Raw genomic sequence first — 19,841 nt, forward strand, 5'->3', positions numbered from 1 at the left:
AACTTTGTCATGGATAAAGGAAGCATTTGCACTGAAAATACAAAACAGACACCGATTTCTTTTATGTAATTTGATGTTGTGTTTTTCAGAGACAGTCTTCTGATTTTTTCTGTCATGTCACTCTTGAACTGTAGTTTAAGAAAAGCCGTTCTCTCCTTAGTATGCAGGTTCTGTGTAAATCAAATCCCAGATCGAGCTGTTGTACTGGATGGACAGGCCTTGTTCAGAGCTGACTAGACACAAGACTGATGCAAATTTAAAAAAGGCACTGCAGGAACTGTATGATGCCACCAGCAACAACATGCCTGAGCAACCAGATGGAATTCTTTATGTAGCTGATTTTAATAAAAGTCATCCTTCAACTCCAAAGATGTAGCAGGATCAAGGACAAATGCAATTTCATCTTTTAAACAAATCTACCTTCTACCTTCTTCTACCTTGTACCTTTTCTTTGCCCCCTCCCCTCAGACTTTTGCCCTCCACGCCAAAACTGTGATTGAAAACTTAATCAGAAAAGAGTGAAAAAACTGTCAGTATAAAAAAAAACTGACACCAGAAAAAAGTAAAAAAAAAGAAAAAATGAAAAGAGCATCACTGAAAAACACATCAGTATGCAAAAACTGTTGTTTCCTTTTGTCAATATAAAATTTTATTTTCAATGCCAAAACTTACTGAAATGTTATAGCTCCATAGCCACAGCCTACTGATTCTATGTCCCAAGTCCTGGGACAGCAATATATTTATCTGTCATTGCATTTGGAAATGCATTAGGAAAGATTTCCATGCCCACTTGAGGGCAGACTAATAAGCTAGGAGCACACCAACAAAGACTAACCTTGAGTAGGCCAATGTGTTAACAAATGTTGGCCTGTTCACAACTTGAGCAGACATAGAAAACATCAGCATTGGTTTGGAGTCGTGCTTCAGGTGAAACAGGTAAATGAAAGATTGACATTCACTATCATTTTAGCTCAGTTTATCTCTGCACCTCAGGGGAATATCTGGCTCTTTAGCAGCTAAATGCTCAACTATGTTCATATGTAGTTGTCAACTTTGAACTTTGAATCCAAAGAGCACCTGTTTTTGAGACCTACACAGGTTTACTAGCACTCCTTGGCCAGACTTTTTTTATAAAACAGGTTTCTGCTTCAGATGCTGATTGGTGCAGTATGACCAAAGCAAAACAGACGCATTGTGGAAAGATGCTCCCTGAAAGATGCTGTGTGTTAGTGTGAAGGGGAATTGAAGTGAGGAGTTAATTGTTTGTGGTTTTGCCATCACAAGCAGTTTCACATGTAATGATCTGATCCATTTTAATGTTAAAGTTTTTAACCTAGCAGCTTTTAAAGGCTCCGCACACACACACTCACAGGTGTTTTCACTTACTGTTGCTGATTAGACCTCTGTGCTGTAGGGTGTCGTGCCCCTGTATGCTGTTCCATCCTATCAAATGCTACCAAACTGTCAGTCGAGCAACGTTTGTGCACACCCACAGTCTCGAGACATCAGGAGTAATTAAACTTGTAAGAGTAAACACCTGTGTGGAGACCTGTGTGTTTAGAGCAGTGACACCCAACTTGAGGCCCTGAGGTGCCAAACCTTAACCAATTCACAAAAAATAACAAACAGATTCACATTGGGAATTTGAATTGTATAGTGTATTCAAAAACAATCAAAATGGAGTTTGTTTATAAAGAAAAAAACAGTTCCAGGGGACCACTTCTGCAGAAAGACAAGAAGCCAGAGGCCAACTGACCCTTAAAAACCTGAGTGAATTTGCTGGATTTCTTTAAAAAAACAAAACAAACAAACAAACAAAAAAAAAAAACATGGGAAGAAGAACAAGAGCAACTTCAGAGGAATAAACTGACCCAAAAATTGGCAAGAAAACTAGAAAAAAAAGGAAAAAAGAAAAAGTAAGGAAAGTAAAAAAAAAGGAATGAAAATGTGCTCAAAACTTATGATAATTCTGTGACATAAATTTAAATATGCAATTATCCAAATTGTAACTTTCTGATCTTGCTAAATGTCGTAAGTAAGTAACTAAATGTCGCGCAGTAAGCTCTTAACAGAAATGTTTCCTGATTGTTTGTGTTGTTGTTTACTGGCGCACAGTGAATTTGCTGTTTTTTCAACATTGCATTGTGTTATTAAAGTGCTAACTGGTTAACTGGCCTCATAGCAGTCTTCTGGTTTCCCTTTCTAAATGGCGATTACAGACGACCGTCTGCTGGCATGGGGGGCATTTCCTCTCATGCATGTGCAGAACATGAGTGCTGGTTGGTCATTGGTTTTTGTCTCTGCAGTCTGTTCATGTGCAACAGTCGGCTGTCGTTGCAGCTGGTTCTTGGATGCCAGTTTGGTGAATCAGGACCCTCAGGCTATTCTTTGTTTATTTGGGGGATGCTTGCACACAAAAAGAAGCCAGTGTTTTATATAGTATGTTGCCAGTTCACACAGACACAATAAAAATCAATGAGAACTTGTGATACTTTAGGGATGGTGTTTTATGACAGCTATAAATAACAACAAAAATCAGTTGCCCCCAGAATGTAGATAAGGGTGAATGGTTACATTAGACAAACGTATGTATATTGATGCTACATAAGGGTAACAACCATTCATAGATGTATTTATGGCACAATCATCAGAGGACACTGTGGTTTGAAAGACTGCACAGTGAGAGGCCAACAAACTCTTACAAGTTAATGAGCCACAACACGTCAGGTCAGGGGCTACCGAGGCTTTATGATCCAGCATGGGTTCATGTGAAAAAACAAAAACAACCAAAAAAAAACTGACGACAGAGTTGTCAGAATGTATATGGCTCTGACCTGAGTCCAACTCTGACTCTTGCCACCGTCACTGCCACTTTGAGCCGGGTGGAACATTTGACTCGAGGTGTTAGTCTTGCATGAACAGTACTGGAGCCCAGAGAGAGATTGTGCCAATCAGCGAATCACAGCCCACAAAACTACCGTCTGCAGGTACAGTTTGGCACTAGTTGGGTCGACTGAGAGGACAGTGATAGAGAGAGATCATGAAGAATACAAGAGTGGTTATGATACAGAACAGGGAGAAACCAGGTGAAAAATATCAAAACACCAAACCCCACAGTTCCACACCTGTAAATAGAAGTAGATAAAACTCTGAAAACACAAATGGTTATTACAGGATCTCAATGTACAATATGTCAGCTGCGTGTAGAAAACAGATGCATTCATTTGATTATTTAAAAAATATATATTTATATGCACATACTCTTTTGTACAGCGGCTAAACACTTGTTTGGTATTAAAATGTGCACACCTGTATCTATTTTTTTTGTCTTTAAATATTAATATCTTGATTTACACTGCTTACTTAACATTTTCTCCAGAGATTATGATTTAATAAGGTGATAAAGGAGCTATAGGCAACAATTATGCCTTCCCTTTCATAAAACGTCTTTTTTCTAGTGGAATGCCAAGAGTTCTTAGAGACAAAAATAGAGAACTAGTAGTTTTTTTTAAACCTGCCTCGTGGCACGCCATAAACAAAAACAAAAGTAAAATGAACCCTGGATCCCTTCTTTACACACTGGCCGAGTTATGGGTTTGGCAAAAACAAAAAAAAAAAGGGGGGGAAAGAGTCGGGTGAGCATCCAATTTGTCTAAACATCTGTGTTTGCCTGCTGACTGAAACGCAGATGATAAGACATTGTACTGTTTGTTTAAAGACTGAACATTGGATTAAAAAAAAGAAATTACCTAATACGCTGTTACAGAACTGCAAAATTGTGTTGCTGCAGGAGAGACATTTGCAGTCTGCTGACAATCAAGATAAGCTTTTTCTCCAGTGAGGTCGTAAAAAGGTTATGCAAACAGTGTACGAACGGCCGAGAGGCGGCACAAACTGAATGCTCCTCTGTCGTAGAGGATTTCAATTGCTTGAATTTGTTTGTAGTAAAGTTGTTCATTGAGAGATATAAACTACTTCAGTCACCCAGATTTGTGTGTTTCATATTAATGACATAAATTCTTGCAAAATAATTATTCAACTTTTCCGTGAATCCTGAGTAACCTTTAAAAAAATACTTAAAATAAAGGAAAACGAAGAATCCATTCATTGAAACAGCACTCCTGATCTCAAAGTTAAAACACCAGAGGACATTTCACTGATTAGAAACCAGCCATTATTGAAAGGACACACAAACATACACACAAATTACATACTAAAATAATTAAAAATGTGCTCTCTTTCTCCCTACTCATTCTCTCTATCACATTCCCGCCAAAAAATATTCACACACTCAAAATGAAGCGAGGAGAGTTAAAGAAAAGTCGGGTGGTACACATGAGTAAAAGCATCAAACATGATGCAGATATAATGCTATTAATCAGTCAACATTTCAATAATGTCTCTGTGACTGAGTCTGATACAGTGTTTCGTGTCGCCAGCAAGGAGAGAACTACACAAACCGAGGCTCTGGGCCAATATGGACTCAGTAAAGGTTCAGACAGGCACATTTGATATATATATGTGTATATATAATTCAAAAATATACCTGACGTTGAGGCTGAAACAGTCTCAGTCTCTTGTCATTCCGTGTTTGAACTGTTCACTTTGGTAAAGGGTTTTAATCGATCGCTTCGTGATGTCGCCTCCTTCATTATTTTTTTCCTCTACCTTTTACATTTTTTAAATAGACAGGAACTGTTTTGTACCTAAGGGAGGTGTAAGCGCTTTTGCATTCAAGGCAGCATCACAGCCAGGTCACCATGGAGGGCAAGGTTAATGGACCCCCGTCCGCACTCTTCTTCTGCACCTTTTTTAAAACCAAGTCTGGGTGCACTCGACTCTCCATGGGGTGAAAGTGCATAGGAGTTGGGCTCCCACCGTTGCAGCAAGGATCCGCTCACAGTAGTAAGGCCTTTTTGTTTCTCCAAAAACAATGTGACTGCTTAAGCATCTGAGTGTCTGCACAGTGAATCTTTCAATGTGTGTGTGTGTGTGTGTGTGTGTGTGTGTGTCAGAGAGAGAGAGGGAGCAAAGTGTGTATTATGTGCAACTGTCTGTTTTTCTAATGTCTGTTTACGTTGGAAAGGCAGGTGGTTGAGGGACTCGTGTCCTTGTACTGCCTCTCCTCTTTGTTTTCACGCGTCTCTGCTCTTTCCTTCGTCCTTCTGCTACTGACGCTCCTCTCCCTCCTCCTCCTCCTGGATGACCTGGATGTCATCCGACGGGGAGGTGGGCAGGCTGGCTGGCAGGCTGGGGAGGAGGCCGTCGGGCTGCTGCTGTTTGCCGAGCTCTTTGCTCTTCTCCTCCTCCTCGATGGTCTTCTTCCACACCTTGTGGTTCTCCGTCAGGTGCTGCATGATGCTGCAGAACAACCTGCGGCGTCTCTTCCTTCTTTCTGCAATGAACAAAACACAAAGAAACGTTTCAGGAAATCTCGGTTGGCTAACTGCAATCTGGTTTTGCGGAGTAAACCCTGAGGAGCAGTTGGTCTCTTACTTGGTGCCAGCTCATCCTCGAGCTCATCATCCTCATCTTCATCCGAGTCCGAGTCCACCTGTCCCTCCTCGTTGTCTTCATCTGATCCCTCTTCATTAATCCAGTGGCCAGGAAGCAGGCCAGCAGCATCGTAGGAGTTACAAAGTGGTCCTACAATATGAGTGATGAAGGACTCCTGCAGCTTTGCCAGCTGTGGAGAGGAGCGGTCCATGAAGGGGCTGATGGGTAATCCCAACCTCGCCTCCTCATCACCCTACAGATTAAAAACAAAGACTGTTCAGGGACACAGATTGTAAGTGATGAACCTTCATACAATCACCAATGAGCGGACCACTATTAACCCTTTGAAACCTGGATCGACATCAGTTTTCTTGTGCTGCCTTCAAACGCTTTTCACAAGCTATTTAACCCTTTGATACCTGAGCAAATTGGTTTGATTTCTCTCTGAAATATGGGAAAAGGGCAATAAGCAACTTGCAAGAAATGCAAAGAAATGTGACAGGAAAATTACCAAATATATAGTTTTAAAAAGAGGGTAGAATTATTCAAAAATATCCAAAAAAAGGCCACAGAACTATATTTATACTTCTAATAATTTTATAAACTGAAAAATGTTAAAATATATAAAACAAATACAAATATATTTTAGCTCATTTTCTTGTTTGTTTTTGGTTTGAACTTTAAACATTTTTTAAAATGTACTTATTCTTTTTTCCTATTTTCAGGTAATTTTATTTTAACCTTTTTACTAATTTCTTTAACCTTTTTACAAATTTCCTGTTTTTTTTTTGGGGGGGGGGCGGGGGGGGGGGGGGGGGGCATGTCTCTTTAAGTTCCCTGCTGCCTCCTCTTCCCCGTGTTTATTTATTTATTTTTTAACTTTAACTTATTTGCTCAAGTTTCAAAGGGTTAATGTTATACTTTCTTACTGATATTTCATTTTTATTTATTTCTTTAAATCATTTTTTAATTGTGTTGGTTTATTTATCATGCAAAAAGCTGCTTTTCCTGCACTGAACTCAACTGTCCTCTAATTTAAAAGGGGCTTTAATGTTTTTCCAATCGAGTTTGTATCGATTTAGAGGTTTATAAATGTCACCGATGTCATTAATCTTTTTTGTTGTCCCTTTTCCTTTCTCTTATGGTTTTCATCCCTCTTTTTCATGTTTGTTCTTGTTTATTGTATTTGTAGCCTCAATGTTTATTTCATGGTGGGGTTTGATATAAATACGTTATGTGTTCTCTCTGAAGGTTTTTCTGGTGGGAACAGAATTGCTTTGGTATAAAAAAAAACAATAGAACTTTTTTAAATGTGTTACTTTCTACCAAAGTAAAAAGAAGATAGACTGAAACTGTTTATTGAATACACTCTGCAGCATTAGTATGCAGTCTGTACCTGCTCATAAAACTCATTGACGATGCCTTCTGTCCACTTGAGGTGCAGGTCACGGACTTTGGCCGGCCCGTTGATATCTGCCAGCTTGATACACACTTGGCACACCAGCAGTCTGTCGTTCTCATTGGTCCAATCAATTCCTGGACTGTTCACATCATTCACCTGTTAACAAACAAAGACAGGTGACTTATTACAACAAGTGAAATCCTTTACTTCAGTAAAGTACTGATACCACTGAAAAGTAAAGGTCCTGAATTAAAATTGTTACTTAAATAAAAGTGAGTAAGTATAATCAGGGACATTTACTTTAAGTATTAGAAGTAAAAGTACCCATCCAGAAACACTTAAAAAAAAACATTTAAAAGTTGATAAAATAAATTGGAAAATGTCTCAAATGTTTATAAAAAATAGTTGCCGATTAATTTTCCATCCAACAGCCAACAATCCAACAATTTGATTAATTGACTAAAAGTTTCAGCTGCACGTGTATTATCTGTTGGTTACTTTAATTCATAACAAATATTCTTTTTAAACTTTTGTTTTAATTTTTTTATGCAAAAATCATAATTTGTAAAGTATCTAGAAACCAAAGCTTTGGGATAAGCACAATGCAGTATAATATTTACTTCAAATTCATACCCGAGTACACTACCTGAGTAAATGTCACACTTTCTTCTGCTCAACTTAACTTTAATGTATCATCCTTTTTATGTTTCAATCAATATTTTGCCAGAAATTGGAGGATTAATCCAAAGAATAGATAAGGATCTATTCTGGTCATAAAACTCATCTCAGACCTTGGCATTGAACTCAGCCAGGAAGTCAAAGTGCTTCTTGAGGTCTGTGGCCAGTATAGCCTCGATGACGAGGAAGCGAAAACGCTTAAACTCCACGTGATCCAGGTTGACCAGGAAGTTGAACTCGGGCTGGGACAGGTAGAGGCTCCAGGCAGACGCAGCGTGGTGGTTCTCCAGCACCGACCTGTCGTTGTACAGCACCGCCTGCACCGCACAGGAAGGAAAAGCAGAAGTGGTGAGAGAGGGAGAAAAAAACAGAACACGCTAAGAAGATTCCTACAATTTCCTCCAAAATGTCAGAAATGCATTTGCTTACACAACACGTCTGCATATGTGTTACACAATTTGTAATGGCTTTATAAATAGCAAGCACTCAATAAATGAGATAAAAAGGGCATGGGGGTATTTGGTTGAGAGTAGAAATGTAACAGGCTCAAGTGCACGTCTAGCTGAGGGCAGAGGCAGGTTAAAAGCAGTTACAGAGACATTAGATACCACGAAAGGCTTAAACGATTCTTCCAACAGACAACTGTCAACATTATTAGCAATCGATAGGTTCAGGGTTTCCTCTCTTTTCCTTTAACCTAATTTCCTGGGACTTTTACAAAACCCACACAGCGTGACAGCTCTATCACTGGTCATGATGAGAAAATACAATATTTAAACTGGGGCACGCAGTTAACCTTTTCACCTCTCATTTACTCAGCTGACCACAGTGAGAGAGCACAATGGGATTAACTGCCATGTGGTGCAGAGTTTATTTCACATATCATTTTCACTTAAGACACAGTTTGTAGAGATAATTTAAATTTGTGTCAATGTATGGAAATCAAATAATGGTCATCCTGTCTTGCATATTTGTGTCAATCATGCAAAAACCTTACATTGATTATTCTATGTATAGCAATGCGCTGCATCATGAAGTATGTGTGGAAATGGCATCTGTCGAAAATGTTGACTTTCAAGTTAAAGATTAACCGGAAAAATGGAAACATACGGTTTCTGTAAGATACCCATAATATATGAGGATCACTGACCAGTTCAAGTGAAATCTTTCTAATTCCAAAAATACTACTTGAGGCAAAGTGATGCAGGATGTAAAGATGATTCACAGAAAAAGCACAGGATATGAAGGCACTTTGGCTTTGTGCATGTTTGTGTCGATCACTCGTGACTATATGTGTTGAGTGGCAGTTTTTCTGCAGAAATGTAGCATCCACCAGGAACCGCTTGGACAGACTTGGTCTCTGCTAATGAGAGACAGCCATGTGATTTTGTCTTTGTACGCAGGACTTGTCTAAGGGACAAGACGTCAGTGGTGATATTTGCTTTCAAGTTGCAAACGTGTTGCAAACAATGTCCTTCACAGTGAAGCGGCAAGTGCAGATAAAGGGATAAATTGTGACGTTGCAGCAAATACGGCATCCAAAGCGTTGTATTATATTGTACTTGTCGATGGAAATATTGTGTATTTCTATGTGAAGCTGCAGTGATGGTGCACATGCATATAGGGTTGCAACGGTATGAGATTTTTACAGTACGATAACCATCTCAGATAATATTGCAGTTTCACGTTATCACAGTATTGCAGAATTATTACTATTATCAGTCAGAATGACCCTTAAAGACATGAGAACAGAAAGGTTATTTTAAACAAATGTTTTATCACTATAATTTAGACTTTAAAGCATTTTTTAATAGAAGTATGTGTAAAAGGTCTCCCTTTTGAAATTAAGTAAAAAGAAGCTGAGATTCTCCTTCCCGTTGCATTTTTTTCAATATCGTAGAAAAGCAAATGTTCTCAATAAGATAACTGTCAAATTTCATTTCACAGTAAAAAAATCGATATATCACTGCATCCATACACGCTCACGTATGTAATGTCCAGGTTTACGTTTAAAAAGCACAGTTCTGTGGTGCATACAAGGATAACCCAGCAAATTTGTCACCAAGTTTGAGATTTGTAAATGGAAGAAGTAAAACCTTATGTAGTTTAGCATGACGATAGCCAGCTTGATAAAGCAATTTTGACATCAAACACTGTGATATATTTAGACTAGGATCGCCCCAATATACAGAGTGTACATAACCAGACTTACTGGGATGTATGCTGACTGGCAGGGGTCTTGAAACAGGTTAATCTCAATCCTTCAATTACTTGTGTAAATGCTCTGCCTTCTGACACAACAGCTGTCGTGAAGTGTCATTTTGTAAAAACCCATATTTTGAGCACTTGTGTTTATGTGTTCCACTGAGCTTAAATAATTTGTAACTCTATCTACAACACTTTTAAGTACCAATAAAGGCAGCGGGACGGGTGTACCTGAGATGCATTAGTGGCTACTAGAAAGGCATTTGTGCGACCGGGATGGTCATAGTCGTGCATTGCAGCTGCTACATAAAGGGCCATGAGCTCCAGGGCAGGTATGTTCCAGGCAAGGCAGCCGTAGCTGTCATCTGAAATGGTGGAGCTTTTGGAGGTGGCGTAGGGTATCCTGCCTGGAGAGATCCCGCTATCTGAATCTGGAACATGACAACAAATAAGATGCATGTCAATGAAGTGAATCATATCATGTACGATAATACAGGAGCAATTTCAATAATGTGCAATCAGTGGTGTCGTTTGGCCCGGGCATCAGCAATGAAAAAAGTACAAAGTAAATCTGGTCAGCAGCTCCTCTGGAGCCATTTTTGTTTGGTTTGATGTATATCTGAAGGCGAACTGTTACTTTTAGGCTGGCATAAAACTATGACTTTTTTTTTTTTTTTTTTTGCAATTCCATATTCTTGGAATTAATAATAAAAAAATCATAGTATTTTTGTCATATCCTCAAGAATATCGTTATCGCACACAACACCCTGAAATATTGCAATATTATTTTACGGCCATATTGCCCATCCCTATGTCTCAGTGTACATCTGCACTGCAATTGTTATAGCAGGTTGGAAATGTGGCTATTCCACAATGAAGTAGAAACCTTACAAAAAAAACTCACAGCTCTTCCTCACATCACTGACATTTTCTAATCCCCTTCTCTCTGCCCGCTCTTATCAAATGACAGCTGTCCTGGCAGCCTCGGTGTCAGACGTCAGTGGATAAGCCTCAGGTAATTTCTAATGGAGCTAAAATATCATTAGCAGAGGCGAGCCTGGGAATCTCTGTGCTTTAGACCAAACCATCTGTGTTCTGTAAAGTGAAGGCCACATCCCATAACAGAAAAAAACAAAATTTAAAAGCCGCAAACAAAATCAGTCAGAATTACTGTATTTCTGAGGGTGACCAAATAATTATCTGTCCAAGATTCCTTAAAGAAGTAGTGCTGTCAGTGGGAGATGATGAAGAATCTGCACGCTCTTTCTCTGTTGCTGGTGACCTCATCAAAAAATGTCTTTGTAAGATTTTTTTGTGGAAATGGCTCAAACTGAGACACCAATGTACCACACATATACAGTGTGTATGCGGTATAAGTGATAACTACAGACTAAAAGATGTTATTAAGCCCACACCAAGTAAATTCACATGTTCACAATATATCAGGAAAAAAAAAGTGATAACTAGGATAAAAATATAACAAAAACACATATCAGATCAAATAAAAATAAAATAACATAAAATCTATATACACTATAGATACAGGTTTTACTTCTAGAAATATAAAATATTGCAAAGTAAGTGGTAAAAAAATTGCACTGTAGGAAATATCACACACGGTATAAATATAGGATATGTGTAAAAAAATATGTATAAATATATGCATACAGGCCGATATAATTATGTATATGATGTAGTATAATTATCTAGTGATAGATATAAGAATAATTAAACAAGCAGCTTTCTGTACTGTTTAATTGTGCAGATGTAATTCCAAAGAAGAATCTGACTTCTCCCTCAAGATGTTCATCAACACTGATGGGCGAAAATGTCTCTAACAACTTAAAGACTTTATTTTCCATGCCATGCACATGTAGAAGGGTTTTATAGAATGAGGAAGGCACTGGGAATGTAAAAACACCTTCATATTTATTTATTTTTTTAAATTTTATTAATGAGATCAGAGAAGACGTTATTGCGTGCAGACACGTGAGCAGAGACAGATTGATGAAAACCCCTCAGATGACTCAACACTGGCTACCACCTGTACTACACATCGGAGATTACGTAATACGATCATGCACACAGCCTGATGTGATTGTTGTGCGTCCGTGTGTCCTGATTATAACCTGTGTTCCACAACTTGTTACAACGATTTATGTCCGAGGAGTTAATGTGCTCACCTGTGTCACTTCCTGTCACATGCTCACTGTGAATCTGCTGGAACCCAGGGATTGGTTGAGTGGTCAGGTACCAGACAGCATGGAGCACATCAGTAGCATGGACCCTGTTGTGATCTGTAAGCATAATAGTTTCAATTAGTTTATTTTACCATGTTCACTACCACTCACATTTCTTCTCTTTTCATTGTCTTGTATTTTCGGTTTTATTTTGATACTCTCTTCTTGAATTGTTTCACCTCTCCTGTGCGTTTACCTGCCCCGCTCTAATGTTTCACACCCGCGTCTCAGTGTCCTTCCTCCCTTTCAATATTTAGTCTAACCACAGTGTGGTAAGGACATTCATGTTCCCTTCAGACTTCAATTGGAGACATTTTGGTGATCCTTAGACTTTTTATGTTTACACCTTTAATGTTAAATAATGATGTGTAATTGTGATTTCAATAAAAATGAGTAGATGTGCTGTGCTGCAGTTGGATTTTTTTTAAGAGGAACATATTGCCAGTAATTTCTCATTTCTCTGCAGAAATTTTGATGTAAGTTATGTACTGTCAGCATGTTGAAAATGAATGAAACTAAGTGTAAACTGAACAACAACAACAACAACAAAAACCCATAAATACTAATACTAACTCAAAAAGTAGAAGTACTGTAAAATGAAAACACAGTAACGATACTGTCAATGAAAATACAGTAATGAAACTGAAATAATAAATAATAAAACTGTAAACACTTGTACAGTAATTTACTGGCATCAAGCTGTCAGAATGTTACTGCAAAAGTTACAGGAAACCATTTTACTGTGTTAGTCTCACATTCGCAACTTCATTCACCCGATAATACACATGAACATCCTCGGATTACACATAAAAAACCAATTATGAACTTCCTGAACACTGCACAGTGTAATACTCACAGGGAATGTCCCTGTAGCCGCTTTCCAGAGCACAGAAGTATGTCATGAACTCTCTCACAGGGATCTTAAAAATTTCAAACAGACACGTGTCCTGGAAAAGAGTGTATGTCACCTGGGGAAACACGAGACAGTGTTACTGAGACACACGCGACAACCAGCACCCTCAACATCAAAGTTCAGTGCAACATTAAGATTTCATAATTATGCATAGACGAGAAGTTCACTGTCTACTAAAATTTCAAGATAATGGGCGACATTGCTTGAAATTGTTGAAATCTGGTCTACTAACAACCTATTTTTCCAGTTCAGACCCTTTTCAGGTTGCACACATCTGCAACAGTATTGGAATTATACTAAAATAATAAAATGTGGTTGGACGCCAAAATTTTCAGGAAAACAGAGCCCTTAAATTCTTCACAGAACCAAACTTGGGTATGTACATTTAGGCTGGGACAGGGTTCCTACAGTTTGAGGCAAATTTAATGTAATGCTTTTTAAGACTTTTTAATGGCAATTGGGATGAAATCACCAAAACTGGCAAAAAAAAACAAAACATCAGCCATGAACTATCATTTTGTATATAGATTAAAGAGGAATTTTGCCAAAATGTTTGTTTTACAAAAAAAAAACCAAACATCTGTGATCCATCATGAAGAGGTTAAAAAAAGAGGATTTTGGTAAATTAAAAAAAAAGAAAAAAGAAGTTACCAATTACTTTGTTATCTTGAGATTTTACTAAGAAATGTCAGAAAAAAAGTAATTAATAAAATCCGAGCTTTTCTGAGCATTTTTTAGACTTTTAAATTTTAATACCAATTAAAGACTTATTTTTAGATTGATGAGTTCAGTGCCTTTTAAGACTTTTTAAGGATCTGCAGAAACCCTGCTGAGAGGCTAAAAGTACAACTGGCAGGTCCTACAGGCTACAAAGATCATTTTACCCCGTGTGAAAAAGCTTTTTCCTCTTCTTAATATATTTGTCAGGAGTGGACAGACCGACTACTTAAAACACATACTGCTACTACAGCGTGAGGACATGATTGGTTCTGTGCTTGCTGTTCTCACATAGCTGAGTATCCTCCCGTTCTTCCCTCCTGTTCTGTCCACCAGGTCAAAGATCTGGAAGTTCCAGGTGTTCATCTTCTCCATGAGAGCCTCATGGTCCTCCAGCATAGGATCTATTCTGAACTCCTGCTCACCCTGCAGACAAGCAGAAAACACTGTCGAGATCAGCACGAGTATTGTTTCCTTTGGCAAATAAAAATATGAGCTAGCTGTCTGAGTTGCAACTATGGCTGATGCAGTTAGTTATTTGAGAAAAATATATAAATGACATGACAAATGGTGAAAATGTTCCATCGGCTGAGCTGCAAAAAATAACCACATAGTTACGAAAGGTCCTGTGATGGAGCACACCTCTGATTCCTGAGTCTGCTGGTCTGTGCTCGAGCTCTTCTCCTTCTCCTCCTCTACCTGCCCCTGGCTCCCTGCAACGTCTGGCCTCCCGTCTCCAGACACGTCCACCTCCACACTCTCCTCCCTGATCAGAGGCTCTCCTCCGCACTCCAGCCCTTCACCTGCTGCACACACAGGGCACAGTGAATGGAGAGTCATCAGTATACAGACACACACACACACACACACACACACACACACACCTGCGTCTAAACATTTTTTTTTACTTTGCATCATTGCGTCATGTCAGGGTTAAATTGAATTTGAATGAATATACTGATGAGTTTAAAAGTATTCAGATGGGCTTTAACCCTTTGAAACCTGGAGTGACATCACTTCTTCTTGTATTTGTATTTAAACCTGAGTTTACTGGTGAGATTTCTTTCGAAAACATGGCAAAAAAGGCAATGAGCAACAGCAAATTTTCCAAAAAATGCAAGAAATTAGTGGATTTGAAAAATGATTTCAAAACAGCTAGGGGGAAAAAACTATATTTACAACTATCACAATCACATGTTACAGAATTATTATAATTTTTAAAGCATTTTTCCTTTCAACTGTTTTTTTCTTTTTTTCTTTTCTTAATTCTTCTTTTTATTTATTTATTTTTACAGATCTTTAGGTTATTTTCTCTTACTTTTTGCTAATTTTGGGGTCATTTCATAAACTGTTGTAAACTAGCCACTGTATCTCCTGGTTAACAGCAGGTACCATTTTTAGAGGCTAGCTTTATTCATCCTGCTCAATTGTGATTGTAGATAAACACTGAGAAAACAAAGCTCATTTTCGTATATAAATCTTGGTGTTTAACAAAATTTCACAAATTTTCCCAACTTAACAAATATAACCCCTACTGACACAAAAATGTGAAAACAAGGCAAAATATTAATTATTTCTCCTCTGTTTGTGTGCATCTACTTGCATTACATTTGGAGTCCAGCAGAGGGCAGCACTGACCCCCTAAACTGCTGACAGAAGTATTTCTCTTGTTTTCCTTTTGATATTTTAACAAGATATTTCTCATGGTACACTGAGACATACACTTGTATGTGTACAAGATATATGTACACATACACATATATCTTTGATCTTCATTTTTAGGAGTCCAAACAGTTTGCTTGTTCACATGTTATTGTTGATGTGTCATGCACTTGTCTGGTGTCAGTCTTCATCATTGACATTATTGTTATTTAAAAAACATCTTAAAAGAACTCTAATTTGCAAAGACTCATAGCACTTAAATAATTTGTAATCCATTTCACTTTGTAAAAACAAACTTTTTGTCATTTATATATCTTCATCAACTTTGTATTACTTGTTATTTAAAAGGGAGGTACTTCCATAAGCCATTTTTGGATTTTAACCTCTCCTGCCCAGTGTTTACACTTTTAAAACTTTCTTTTTCTGTCTTTTATTTACATGTGTATGTGCAAATACACAAATAAATAAATGTACCTGAGCGGCTGCGTTGAGCCTCACTTGTAAATGGTTGATAGGATTCCCCTGCATCGCTGCTGGAGACTCCCTTGAGCATCTGACGACCACAGCTACAACGGACAGACGCGTCAGTCACAGATACGAGGAACTGCAGTGTAGCTTTTGCTGTAACATCACATTAAGATGCCACCTCAGTGCTGCAGGTCTCACCTGGTGCAGACAGGCAAGGTGGAGCTACGGAAGGCCTGCTGGAAATCAGGCGAGCTGAGGGCGTAGCTCAAGGGCTTGTGCAGGTTCAGATTGACACTCGGCTTTGTTAGGAAGTCAGCCGTGTCTGGGAACTCCACAGGCGATCGAGTGACAAGGGACGATGTAGAACCTGAAACTACAGAGACAGGACTGTGGCATGGTGAGGTGACTGGGCTCAGGCTCGGAGACGCACCTGGAGAGGACGAAGGGAGAACAGGAAGAGAGAAGGTGTGAGATTCAGTCGAAACTGGAGCTTTTGATCCACAAGTGGTGTAGGGGTGTGCCAGCTAGGGGGTATCAAATCGTCCACCACAATAGTAGTATTATTTTTTAAATAATGCGAAAAAAAAATTGTGATAATGGCAACATTTCACCTTGTTGACATAATGATGTCAGGACGTTACATACAGAAGCAACAAGCATGGCTGAAAGAGAAACTGCTACTGGCCAGGAGCAACTTCAGTAATGTAGCGTCGTTCAGCCTGAGCGTCCTGAATGTCGTATAAAAGACCCGCACGTTTCAGACTCTTTTACGAACGTGCCACTCAGAGTTAATTCTTCAGCATTTTATCATGAGCTTGTTGAAATGTAAACCTACGGGATTTCCCGTACCTACTGTTGATTTCCAATGTATACACTATTTAATGACTCGGGGGTGTATTGTTTTGTATTTGGCAACTGTTACAATGTGTAATTTGTGGATGATTTTACTATTGTTATACTATTTGTTACATTATTTATATATTATACAGAAACTAAAGAATTGAGGGATCATTTTTGGTCAGATTTACTGAATGTTTGAAAGCGAACTGTATTAATTTTGTTGCAGTTGTGTGTTCTTGAAATGAACAATAAAATATTCTCAGTGTTTTTTTTTATGTCATATAGTCAAGAATATTATCACAAAAAATGCCCTGAAATATGGAGACATAATTTTAGGCCATGTGGCTCACCCCCTGATATGGCGTCATTTCGAGGTTTAATGGTGAGGCCTCACCTGTTCTCCTGGGCCCTGCATGGTAGGTGAGGGTAACAGAGGAAGACCTCTGCTTGGGAATGGTGAGCAGGTTTGGATTGGGACCATTAGACAGACCTGAGCTGAAGCACAAAACACACATATTCAACACTGGCTCTAAAGCATATATTTTAACTCTAAATCAATCAAATTATTTTAGTTTATTTATACAGCACATTTAAAAAACAACCGCAGTTGCACGAAAGTGCTGTAAAAATGAAAACAAACGGCACACAGACAGATCACATTTAAACAAGCACAATAACAACAACAAAATGGTAGCAGAAATTACATTAATTATATTATATGTACAAAAATATGTACAAAAATATAAAACAAAATAAGACTGGTAAGATCCCTTACATACATTAAAGGATTATACTATTTTAAAAACCACTATGACTAACCAAAAGCCATTGAACTCATGTACATCTTGAGATTAATCTTTTTTATATGCACAACATTTTTTAGCACATTTAAGATTTATTTGTACAAAAAAGAACAGAAAACAGAAAAAAACATTAAAAGAAGAAAAGGTGGTTGGATTGAGAAAACTGTGGGGTCTCATGAGGAATCCCACCTCAAATAGGAAACATAGGAAACAGCGTCAATAAGCACACAAAAAGTAAGCAACATAAACCACAGTAGTTTACCAAAAATACAATAATGAAGTGTGAGTGTATGTTTGTGTATGAGTGAGCGTGTGTATGTGTGTGTGAGAAAGAGTGTGTAAAAGCATGTGCAAAAGCATACTTATTTTCAGACAAGCCCTTCTGATGAGAGAGAGAGAGGGATCAGTTAACGTCTTATATTATGAGTTGGAGTAGTTTGGTTCATAAGACAGGACCTAAACGTAAATGTGATGTTATATTATATGATATTTCGCTTCATCTCATGCACTACAGTACTCGGCTGCACTATCCTCTGTCAAGTCAGTCTTCTAACCCGTCTGTAACAATCATAGCTGGCCTCTACTGCCATCCTGTGGAGACACACAGACACTACGTGACACCGTCCACAGCAAGTTTACAGTTTGAGTGAACTCAATACTGTGCAATGGATTTGTTTACAGTCACTAAAGGAGCCTGATTTTCTGTTGATACATGTAAACAGTAGGTGCCATTATCATAGTCCTCTTAAACTCATTCCCTGATTGCATAAAATGCAAATCCGTTTCTTCGTTTTTACTCAGGGGACGAGAGGACGTGATGAGTTACAAACTCCTGCTTTTGGCTTCTCTGTTCAGACTCACACAGGGCTAACAGGTGCACGCTGATGTCGGCAAAAACACTTTGAAAGGATGTGATGAAACGCAATTTCTCCCAGTTTCTTGTTTGTGGGTGGCAGAGTGCTATAAAACAAACTCAGGTTTGACATTTGACACAATTTTCATTTGACCGACATGTTTCCATTTTCTGTCTTTTATGATCACATGACCATGCATGTATATTTCCTTTGTTTCTAAGCGGATGGTAGCAGGGCCCGCTCTGTCCCATGATGCAGTGGGTTTACAAGCTAACTTGACGTCTCTTACACAAACAGTTTCAAACCACAACAAAGGCAGCACACCAAACCTGCAAACCAGCTGTATTTTGTTTGTTGTTTTGTTTGTAGTTTGCAGTATGAACAGTGATGACATGTACTAATGTTAACAGTGGCATGTTTACAAAAGGCTTGAATACTTTGTGATAGATTCTTGCATCAAAGCCTTTTTATAACACCTTTGGCCAAGGAATTACAGGTGAAAAACAGCCTTTTTGCTAATTCTGGCATCTTTATAACAAGTGTATCTTTGAAACCTTGTGCTGCTTTCAGACACATTTCGCAAGTATTTAAACCTTTGAATCTGGTGCAAATTTTATTGATTTCTTTCAGATTTATGGAGTAAAAAGACAAAGAGCAACTTGGCAAGAAATGTCCCACAAATTGCAAGAAATTAGTAGATTTAGATTTTTTTTTTTTTTAAAGTTTGGGGAAAATGTCTGTAAAAATGTCTGGAGAAATGAGAGAAAAGGTAGGGGAAACAAAGAAATTATTAGAATTACCATAATTACAGAATTATTTTAGTCACTTTTTGCCAAGTCGTGTTTGTCTTCTTTGTTTGTGTGGGTTTTTTAAACTAATTTTCAGGGATTTTTCCTTGTACTTTTTACTAATTTCTTATTAATACTTGGGTAATTTCCTGTTTTGTTGCTCATTACTGTCTTCCCATGTTTTTGAAAGAATTCATGCCACTTTGCTCAAGCTTCAAAAGCTCAATTTGCAATGTCCCTTCATAAATAAACTAAACTGAAATGGAACCAGACATAAATTAAATGACTGTGGTACAACCAATAATCTGCTCTAGCAATGAAAGTAACGCCTGAGCACAATGAACACGAGGTAACTTGAGTGGAAAATTTTTGACTCGGTGATGTAACGATGTAGCTGCGATGTACTGTGGCATGACGTGGACGTGTAGTGAGACGGGGGCGATGTAAAAGAACTTGGGAAAAACATTTTTAGAGTTTTAACTGTCAAGTCTGGCTTCTGTGTTCAAAACCAAATGTGATCTACATTTCTCACGTGGTCCTCTCAGTACACATGTATAATGCACAGCTGACCCGGTTTCCTGTGAAGTGCACTAGTTCTGTTTTTATGAGGATGATTTCTTGCTTATCTAGAAGTCACTGAGGCCCATTCAGAACTTTTTTCAGGATGGCCCAAAAATAAAAATACCCTTGATTTCACTGTGCACAGGTGCTGCTGAGCTACCTGAGGAGGATTACAGCTGGAATGCAGTCACATTATTCAGATCTTGTAAGAGTA

General features: G+C 38.3%; 1 protein-coding gene across 2 annotated transcripts in view; it reads right to left on the reverse strand.

Moving 5' to 3' along the window:
- Nucleotides 1-2,489: 2,489 nt before the first annotated feature.
- The window catches only part of pde3b (phosphodiesterase 3B), a 59,461-nt gene continuing 42,109 nt past the window's right edge, over nt 2,490-19,841 (reverse strand). The window contains exons 5-16 of one of the 2 annotated variants that reach the window (XM_042484438.1): nt 17,016-17,116; nt 15,980-16,211; nt 15,788-15,879; nt 14,294-14,454; nt 13,943-14,077; nt 12,878-12,989; nt 11,965-12,078; nt 10,013-10,212; nt 7,690-7,893; nt 6,893-7,054; nt 5,497-5,749; nt 2,490-5,395 (exon numbers count right to left, since the gene is read on the reverse strand). In XM_042484438.1, coding sequence (XP_042340372.1) covers nt 5,169-5,395; nt 5,497-5,749; nt 6,893-7,054; nt 7,690-7,893; nt 10,013-10,212; nt 11,965-12,078; nt 12,878-12,989; nt 13,943-14,077; nt 14,294-14,454; nt 15,788-15,879; nt 15,980-16,211; nt 17,016-17,116 — 1,993 coding nt within the window. In that variant the 3' untranslated portion in view covers nt 2,490-5,168. Of the gene's footprint in view, nt 5,396-5,496; nt 5,750-6,892; nt 7,055-7,689; nt 7,894-10,012; nt 10,213-11,964; nt 12,079-12,877; nt 12,990-13,942; nt 14,078-14,293; nt 14,458-15,787; nt 15,880-15,979; nt 16,212-17,015; nt 17,117-19,841 lie in introns of both variants that reach the window. The other variant, XM_042484368.1, reaches the window with a different exon arrangement.

The sequence above is a fragment of the Plectropomus leopardus genome, chromosome 1, assembly GCF_008729295.1.
Source record: "Plectropomus leopardus isolate mb chromosome 1, YSFRI_Pleo_2.0, whole genome shotgun sequence".
Classification (NCBI taxonomy): domain Eukaryota; kingdom Metazoa; phylum Chordata; class Actinopteri; order Perciformes; family Serranidae; genus Plectropomus; species Plectropomus leopardus.